The sequence below is a fragment of the Zalophus californianus genome, chromosome 17 (assembly GCF_009762305.2).
Source record: "Zalophus californianus isolate mZalCal1 chromosome 17, mZalCal1.pri.v2, whole genome shotgun sequence".
Taxonomy (NCBI): domain Eukaryota; kingdom Metazoa; phylum Chordata; class Mammalia; order Carnivora; family Otariidae; genus Zalophus; species Zalophus californianus.
The window spans coordinates 43,593,145-43,602,793 of record NC_045611.1 but is presented as its reverse complement, the minus strand read 5'-3'; the positions used below and the strand labels follow the sequence as shown (position 1 = coordinate 43,602,793).

The 9,649-nt window shown below is 44.3% G+C and overlaps 1 protein-coding gene across 1 annotated transcript; it reads right to left on the bottom strand.

Annotated features, from left to right (window-relative positions):
- Positions 1–7,341: 7,341 nt before the first annotated feature.
- On the bottom strand, positions 7,342–7,913 carry LOC113935645 (protein phosphatase 1 regulatory subunit 14A-like). The gene has a single exon (XM_035725029.1). The coding sequence runs from the start codon at positions 7,863–7,865 to the stop codon at positions 7,422–7,424; it is 444 nt and encodes a 147-aa protein (XP_035580922.1). The 5' UTR covers positions 7,866–7,913; the 3' UTR covers positions 7,342–7,421.
- Positions 7,914–9,649: the final 1,736 nt, after the last annotated feature.

Below are 9,649 nucleotides of genomic sequence, written 5' to 3'. Positions count from 1 at the left end.
TATTAATCTATGTGCTGCTGTGGAGGGATTTGGTACTTGGTAGTTAAGTTCCCCAGTCAGTTAACTTTAAGACAGGGAAAATATCCTCCATGGGACAACCGTGATCCAGTTGAGTTCTTAAAAGGGACTGGGTCTTACTGGCAAAAATGATTCAAGGCGTGTGATGGAGTGCAGTCAAGGGAGATTCTCCATAGATAGCTTGAAGATGGAGGAGGCCACATGTCAAGGAATGCAGGCAGCCCCTCGCTGAAGTGGCTCCCAACTGATAGCCAGCAAGGAAATGGGGCCTATTTTATATCTATAAGAGCAAGGATCTGAATTCTGTCATAACCATATTTGTTTGGAAGAGGATCCTAGCTCCAAATGAGAACACAGACTGGCCAACACCTACCTGGATTTTAGCCTTGTGAGATTCTGAGCGTTCTAGAGAACCTAGACATTCTGATCATCAGAACTGTGAGTTAATTAAGTTTGAGGGCATTTGTTATGGATCATTAGAAGACTAGCAGCTATTTCAAGCACCCATGGTAATTACTGACTCAAGGAAGAACTATCAATGGATGCTAATGCCATCCATTAGCATGGATGGGTTTTAGCTGATAGTTACCTTTGCTGGTTGTTTTAGGGGAGTGGAGGGTGTGAGGAGCCAGTCTGTAGAAATTTGGAAGTGGGTAGGAGATGACACAGTGTAGTGCACAAATATAGATTCCAAGGTGATTTGTCAAAGACACAACTGTATTGAAGCACAGGCATGGACCTAGAAGCACCAAGAACAGCAGAAAGGGACACGCTCCAGGGGTCAGGAAAGTCTTCAGGGAATTTCTTCATGTGCATAGTCTTTCATCCTCTGCTTGCCATAGAAGAATGGGCCTTGGGCCTGGAATACTTTCTGACCAAGAGCCAAAAAGCCCACACAGCCTTCAGGGTTCATCACCTCCTGTGGGAATATCTTTCCCTATTTTGGGCTCATTGTGTATTCCTTTGTTCCGCTTAAGTGCCTGTGCCCCCAGGCCCAACCCCAGCTTTTAGTATTTCAGACTCCATGAAGGAGGCATCAGGGTCTTTCTGCTGTGGCGCAAGAGGAGTTCATAAAGGCCAATTGCACCTGCTACCCAGACACCCACTGTTGGAGCTGATCCTGCTCTGTCTCTTCTTTATGTGAGTAAAAGTGTCTCATCCAGTGCTGGACTGTGTCATATCTTCCTTGGCAACTCTGGGACCAAGATGCAGAGCACAGAAGTGTTTGGACTTCTATTTCTGGTGGTTGGCATTGTGATGATCTTTGCTACCATCCACGTATTTGGAGCCCTCTCCTTGTGTTGGTAGCTAGTGCATGGTGTTCTGCTTGATAGAATGAATAATTAGCTCAGAGCATTTTAAGGGGCAAGGTGGATATTCCAGAGCAAAAAATATGAGGTGAGGGGAGACAGAACTCAAGGTTGGGTGGGATGAAGAATGCAGATTGGTTTCTGGCAGGTCCCACGGATGGTGGGAACCTTGGATTGGGGGTAAGTTCCTCTTGACTAGTGAATCTTTTGTCTGAGGTGGCTTTGATATGGTAACTTGTCTGCTTTCTGTATTTCTGAGCTCAGGTATCCCTCATCAGGTGAATCCTTTGACTGCAGTGCTCTTTAGCTGGTGGGTCCCTTGGCTGGAGGGTCACCTAACAAACGAGACTGAATGAACATAGAAGGTGTATTTATGTGCATGTAATAGCATGTAAACTCAGGAAAAGCATTTGACCTGAATATGTCCTTGCTGTGTGTTTCTTGATCTATTGGGAGATGATGATGGAAAGAATGTGTGGCTTTATAGAATGAATTGAGAGTACTATTCAGGATCTCCATGAAGGTAACAAAGCCAGGACGTTTTCCACCTCCAGTGCTCATTTCTGGGCAGAAATAAATACAGGGGTGGGGAATGGGTTGTATATTCTGGAGGTTAGGTCTTGGGCAGTGGTGACAGTGCCCAGTCTTCATAGTGTTGACAACAGCTGGGATTCCCAAGGGGAAGGTTATGATGACTAAAGACAGTGGACAAATTTGATGAATATTCCCTCTCTACTGTGTATCTCTTGTTTCCTGTTCTTTTTCTTCTTTCATTCTCTCTTTTATTTTATTTTTTAATTTATTTGGTCCTTCTTTCCATGCATAGAAGCTTTCTTGGCTTGAGCAGTTGGGTTTCAATTTCCAGAAAGTAAAGTATTTGGCTGAGTCTTTGGTAGGAAGGGACAAGCTACCTCCTTCTGAGTCCTAGTCAGCTACAAGTCTGAAGGCATCACTTGCTTTTCCATGATTGAGATAGTCAAGTTCTGCCCCTATCTTTAAACTCCAGACTGGCTCATCAAACAGACGTGCTGACTACTCACCTAAGTATGCCTAGATGACCTGCTTTCTGGTTGGTTTTGTCTTTAGGGGGCAAGTCTGGAAAGGTGTGGGTCCCCAGGAAGCTTCCTCCAGCACCCTTGGTACCAGCTTCCCAGAGTGCCCCATGGCTCCGGGGAGTGGGAGAGGAAGGGAGATACCCAGGCCAGTGTTGGGAGAGAGCGAGGAAAAGTCTCCACAAGGAGAGCACGGACAAACTTACCAACACTTGAGATGTACCCTCTGGATTTAAGGGCAGGGAGGTGTTAATACCTCCAGTGAGGGCAATTTCAAAGGATCAGTGGGGCAGGTGCCATAATGTGGGACCCAAATGGTTTACAAGAAGAGGGGAGTGTAGGCAGAGTGTAGATAACACTTTCCAAAACTTTGGAGGTGAAGAAGAAAGGAGGGGCTGAGAAGAATGTGGGTTCTAATTTCTGGGGCACTAGGGGGTCAATGCCTAGTTTCAGAGAGCCATGGATTGAGTATGACGTGTGGAAGTAGAAATGATACAGACATTTGCTTCAAGAAGTTTGTTGACGAAGGGCCAAGAGAGGCAGGACTGGGATAGGAGCAGGGGTGTGAGAGTGATATATATACATGTATTTTTTTAAGATGGGCGAGACTTGGGCATATTCCACTGGATGGAGAGGCTGAAAAGATAGTAGCATGTTCCCATGTTCTGGCTCTCCTTTTGTCTCTGAAATTATGGATGAACCCACAAACAAACCCAGATTCATAGTTTGAGGGGGTGGAGGGATCACGGGAAGTGGGGTTTTTGGGGGGGTTTCGTTTTCGGTGGGAAAGATGAGATAGACAACGTTGCCAGTGAGAGAGAGGATGGAGATGTGGGAGAGATGGTTTAGTGGGGCTGAGGACATTCATTTGTTCTCCCTGTAGCCTCAATATCAAAACAGGACCTGACACAAAGTAATTGCCCAATAAACGTGGACTGAATCAACATGCCTGGGCCTTGGAACCAGACTACGTAGGTTTGAATCTCTGCCATCCTACTAACTAGCTGTGTTGCCATGTGCAAGTCACTTAATCTCTCTGGGCATGCTTTCTCATCTTTAAAATGGTTTCTTCCTCATTTAATTATGGGAGGACAAAACAACGATAAGGTACGTCCTATCGAGTAGGTATTAGGACCACAAGCAGGTGAAGCCCTACAGTTCCTCCGATCTCCAGTGTGGGGCACTGCTGGCAGGTGAGGGCGCACAGGATAGCTGTGACTGACCGGCTGGGGAGCGTGACCCAACTAGGTGCTGATGATGACTCTAAAACATCAGTGCTCAAACTCTTTGGTTTCAGGACCCCTTTCACTCTTAAATTTTTTGAGAACTCCCCAAAAGCTTTCATTTATGTGAGTTGTATCTATTGGTATTTTCTATGTCGGGATTAAAGCTAGAAAAATTAAATATTTATTAATTTTGAAATAACAGCAAACAACCTTCGCATACTGATACAAATAACAGTGTTGTCATGAAAATAACTATATTTTCCAAAACATTTGTGAGCTGAGTGGCATTGTTTTACATTTTTGCAAATTTCTTTAATGTCTGGCTGAATAGAAGATAACTGGATTCTCATGCCTGCTTCTTCACTCAGTCTGTTGCTGTGTATCACACATCATGTAGCTCTTGGAAAACTCTGTATACTCATAAAAAATGAGAGTGAAAAAAGCAAACCAATATCTGTGTAAGGAAAAACCCAGTATTTCCTTCTGTTTGCCTCCTTTACCACTCACACAGAATACTCCCCTTCTGACATTTCTGATCACCAAACGTGTAGGGATTTTTCTGACAGCAAGCAATTCTGTGGCACTAGCTGGATGTCCAATAATTTAATTCTGACACTGTCTACCTGGACATAGTATCAGATCTCACAGGTTAACGGCTCAATCCCTGAAGACTGCTACTTCTTTTCACATGCCGAATGCAAGTAGTAGGTACCCAGGTTACCCACAACTTCTGCCTGACTTGGCTACAAATTGGAGGTTCTTATGACCTCTTCTCCCTTAGGATCTCTGCACATAAAACTATACAACATTAGTGAAATATATTAGAGAAGACCTAAATACAAGGGAGGATTAGACCATGTTCATGGATGTAAAGATGTCAACTCTCCCAATTGATCTATGGAACCATTTTTTTTTTTTTTTTGGTGGACACTGTTAAGCTAATTTTAAAATGTATATGGAATTCCAAAGCCCTAAGAAGAGCCAAGGCAATCTTGAGGAAGAAAAACAAAGTTGGAAGACTTACAGTAACAAATAGCCAGTCTTATTAGAATTTTATAGTAACTAAGACATTGTGGTATTGGTGTAAGGATAGACATGTTGGATAATGCAACAGAGTCTAGAAACAGACCCACATATATGTGATCATTTGATTTATGGTAAAGGTGGAACTGTAGTTTAGTAGGTAGGGGATGTAATTTTCAATAAATGGTGCAGGGTGAATTGCGTATCCATATGGAACTAATTTATTTTTTTTAATTTTTAAAAAAGATTTTATTTATTTGAGAAAGAGCACAAACAGGGGGAGGGGCAGAGGCAGAGGGAGAAGCAGGCTCCCTACTCAGGGCTCGATGTGGGGCTCGATCCCAGGACCCTGAGATGGGGCTCGATCCCAGGACCCTAAAATCATGACCTGAGCTGAAGGCAGATGCTTAACTGACTGAGCCCCCAGGCACCCCTGGAAATAATTTAATCTAGACCCAACCTCACACTATATACAGAAATAAATTCCAGAATGATCACAGATCCGAATGTGGAATATAAAACAGTTGAACTTCTAGAAGATAGCATAGAAGACAGTTTCATGGTTTTAGACAAAGCACAGATATCCTAAATAGGACACAAAACTAAACATGAGGAAAAGGTTGATAAATTGGACTACATTAAAATGGATAACTTCTATTCTTCTCAAAATGCCATTAAGAGAATAAAAAAGGAAAGTCACAGCATAGGAAAATAATACTTGTGCTATTTATAAACGGCCAATGACTTATACCTTAAAAAACACGTAGACTATCTATACCTTAAAAACAAAAAGATATTTGGGATGCGTGGCTGGCTCAGTCAGTGGAGTGTGCGACTCTTAATCCTGGGGTCCTGAATTCAAGCCTCACATTGGGCATAGACCTTACTTAAAAAAGATATTCAACAATTAGACAAAAAACTCAAGTTTTTGAATGAGCAAAGGATTTCAATAGACATTTCTCCAAAGAAGATTCACAAATGGCCAATAAGCACATGAAAAGATGTTCAACATCATCAGTCATTGGAGAAATGCAAATCAGAACCACAATGAGATCACTTCACAGCCACTAGGATGGCTATAATAATAACTTTTTTTTTTTAAAGAAAAATAACAAGTGTAGGTAAGGATGTGGAAAAATTAGGACCCTTATTCATTGCTGGTGGGAATGTGAAATGGTGTAGCTGCTTCTTTTAAAATGTAGGTTTTAGGGGCGCCTGGGTGGCTCAGTCAGTTAAGCGTCTGCGTTCAGCTCAAGTCATGATCCCGGGGTCCTGGGATAGAGCCCCATGTTGGGTTCCTTGCTGAGCAGGGACCCTGCTTCTCCCTCTCCCTCTGCCACTCCCCCTGCTTGTGCTCTCTCTCCGTCAAATAAATAAATAAAATCTTTTAAAAATAAATAAAATGTAGGCTTTATCATTATTCAGGCATGGCAAAGCCAGCAGATCAGGGGATGACTGCCATTGAAAAGATAGATGGTTATTCATAGTTCCGAGGAGGAGGAGGGAGCACACGACACCATGCAGGGCAACAGGAGAAGTGCCAAGGTCAGCCAGGAGACAGAGGAAGTGAGGGGAAAACATGGGCAAAAGCCTTTCTTGTCTTTTTGGCAGGGCAAGCAGGCTAAAGATTGACTTGTTTGAATAATTTCGGTGGGCTCTGGATGCAGAGGCTGTCTCTAGCCATCTGGTACCTGGCCCCGGGTGACTAGTGTGAGGGATAATGGTCTGGAGTGTAAGAGCCCTGTGAGAGCCCACTAAAGGAGGTGGTTTTCGATAGGCTCTGGATTGGTTGGTTTGCATATGAAGGCATGCTCCCAGGGGAGTCATTTGCGGTCTCCAGGAATTAGCTAGCTCTGGGAGAAGAAGCCTTTCCAGGGTCAGCAAGGCCCCAAGACGTCAAAGCATCAAAATAAAAAGACATGCTTAATACACTGCTGCAGAGAAGGAGTTTGGCAGTTCCTTAAAAAACTAAACATAGAGTTATCAGATGAACCAGCAATTGCATCCTAGGTATATACCCAGGAGAAATGAAAACAAAACATTCGTATCAGTATTATTCATAAGAGCCAAAAAGTGAAAACAACCCAAATGTCTATGAACACATTAATGGGTAAACAAAATGTGGTATTATCCATACGATGGAACGTTACTCAGCCATAAAAAGGAATGAAGTATTGTTATGTGTTATAATATGAATGAACCTTGAAAACATGCTAAGTGAAAGAAGTCAGACACACAAGACCACATATTACATGACTGCATTGACATGAAATGTCCAGAACAGACAAATTCATAGAGACAGAAAGTGGATTAGTGTTTGCCAGGGGGTGGGGGCAGAAATGGGAATGACTACTAATAGTTATGAGGTTCCTTTCTGGGGTGATGAAAATGTTCTGGAATTAGACAGTGGTGATGGCTGCACAATCTTGTGAATATACTAAAAGCCACTGAATTATCCACTTCAAAATGGTGAATTTTATGGTATGTGAATTATATCAATACATACATACATAACCCAGAAAGGTAGACAACATAATTACAAAATGGGCAAAAGAGTAGAACAGCTGATATACAAAAGAAAATATAGGAGCGTCTGGCTGGCTCAGTTGGTAGAACCAATTGATCTCGGGGTTGTAAGTTCGAGCCCCATGCTGGGTATAGAGATCACTTAAAAATTTTTTTTTTTTTTTTTTTTTTTTTTTTTGTTACAGAACCATTACATACAACTTACAAACAAGCCAGGACGGTGTGGAGGGTAGGGGAGAAGAGAGGGGGCCACGGAGGCAAGAAGGTCAGGGTGGCGCGGTCCGGGCTGGGTCCTGGAGGGGGCTCAGGCTGCGGTCCCCGGAGGGGCTTGGCGGGTGGACGCCGGGCTGCTTGTGGAGGCCTCGTAGCTTCCCCAGCAGCTCCTGAACGAAGTCCTCTGTGGGGTTCCTGCACGACTTCAGGAGTCCCTGGATTTTCCGGCTTCTGTCGTCTTCGCTCTCTAATTCCAACAATTCGTCAATGTTGACCTCATCAGGCATGTCTGCCTCCCTGCCGCCGTACAGCTCCTCCAAGCGCCCGTCGATCCACTTCTCCACGTCTAGCCGCCGCTGCAGCTCCCGCCGGTCGTACTTGACGGTGACACGCGCGTGTCGTTTCTGCAGCCCCCGGGGGCTGCCCCCCGGGCCGCGAGCCCGCGACGGAGACTGCAGCTTGCTCAGCACCCGCTTGCCCAGACGCTGAGCTGCCATCGCGGTCCTGGCTCCGGCCCCCAGCGCCGCGCTGTCTCACTTAAAAATTTTTTAAAAATCTTTTAAAAAAGCAAGAATATAGAAGCTTCAGTTCCACTAAGAGGGCGAAGCCCCATTCCTCCCAGCTCTTCCCTCTGACGTCTAAAATCCCTGGACATAACCCAACAAATAAGGATAGGAAGACTCTGAAAGGGGTACTGGAGGTAGAGGACAACCTAGTGACGTCAGAAATGGAAGACCCATACAGTGGTGAGTCTCCTGGGTTTATTCCTCCCCATATATCTTGCACAGGATGCCTCCGACCCAGAACTGCCAACAAGAACAGACATAAAGTGGGCGCCTGGGTGGCTCAGTCGGTTAAGCGACTGCCTTTGGCTCAGGTCATGATCCCGGGGTCCCGGGATCCAGTCCCACATCGGGCTCCCTGCTCAGCAAAGGAGACTGCTTCTCCCTTTGACCCTCCCCCCTCTCATGTGCTCTCTCTCTTTCTCATTCTCGCTCTCTCAAATAAATAAATAAATCTTTAAAAAAAAAAAAAAGAACAGACATAAAGAGCGCCAAAGAAAAGCTGTTTCCCGTAGCCAAAGGACAGAGAAAAGGGGGGCCTACCAACAGGAAATGTTCTTGGCAATACCTGCCCTACTCCAGCCAAACACCAACAGAAGATACCCCTCCCCCCCAACACACACACTCAATTCTCCATGGTTTTATTGGAGCTGAGTGGGGGAACCTTCCATCCCTCATCTGGCCCAAGCAGATGACAACGCCCTGATTGTCCAGCAGGGGCAGTATCTGTGGGCCCAAGCAGGGAGATGCTATCACATTTCCCCACCCAGGAGGCAGTGAGAAGTAGGCTTGTACCACTAAGATTTACCTTCCTCCTCACTCCTCTGTCAGCAGGGCTAGTGAAGAGCTGAGACTTCACGGGTACAAATTTCCAGTTAGAAGGTAAATAAGTTCTGGGGATCTAATGTACAACATAGTGATTATATATTATATTTATATTATATATTATATTATCTCTCTCTCTATTATGTACTTGAAAGTTGCTGAAAGAGTGGATCTTAAATGTTCTCATCACAAAAAAACGTAGTAATTATGTGACATAATGAAGGTGTCAGCCTTTGGCTCATGTTATGATCTCGGGGTCCTCTGATCGAGCCCCGCATGGGTCTCCCTGCTCAACGGGATGTTATCCTTAAATACCTGACCTCAACACCGAGGTCATTAAAAACAAGTGAGAAACTCTCACAGACCAGAGGAGGCCTAGGAGTCATGACAGTTAAGTGCAAAGTAGAGTATGATAACAGGGCAAATATGTACAAGGTGTACAAATCAGTATTTCCCCAAAACATGATTCTGCTAAATATGTATCTTTCTCAGCTCATACTCTTAATTTAATATGCAAAAATGCTGCTTCAGTGAATTAAAAACAATAACCTTTTTTTTAGAATTGTACAAAAGGGGGCACCTGGGTGGCTCAGCCATTAGGCGTCAGCCTTCAGCTCGGGTCATGGTCCCGTGTCGGGGGATTGAGCCCCGCTCCCTGCTCAGCGGGAAGCCTGCTTCTCCCTCCCCCACTCCTCCTGCTTGTGTTCCCTCTCTCACTGTGTCTCTCTCTGTCAAATAAATAAATAAAATCTTTAAAAAAAAAGAATTGTACAAAAGAATATATACTTATGTCTACGCTAAAAACCACTGTAAAAACACGGATACCCAGTGACCATCAAGATTGAAAGAAATCAAGGTACTGCACAAAAAATAAAAGCGTTTGTTAAAAGATG

Coding starts and splice junctions, on each gene's coding strand:
- LOC113935645 (XM_035725029.1), bottom strand. CDS start 7,865: ATGGCAGCTCAGCGTCTGGGCAAGCGGGTGCTGAGCAAGCTGCAGTCT.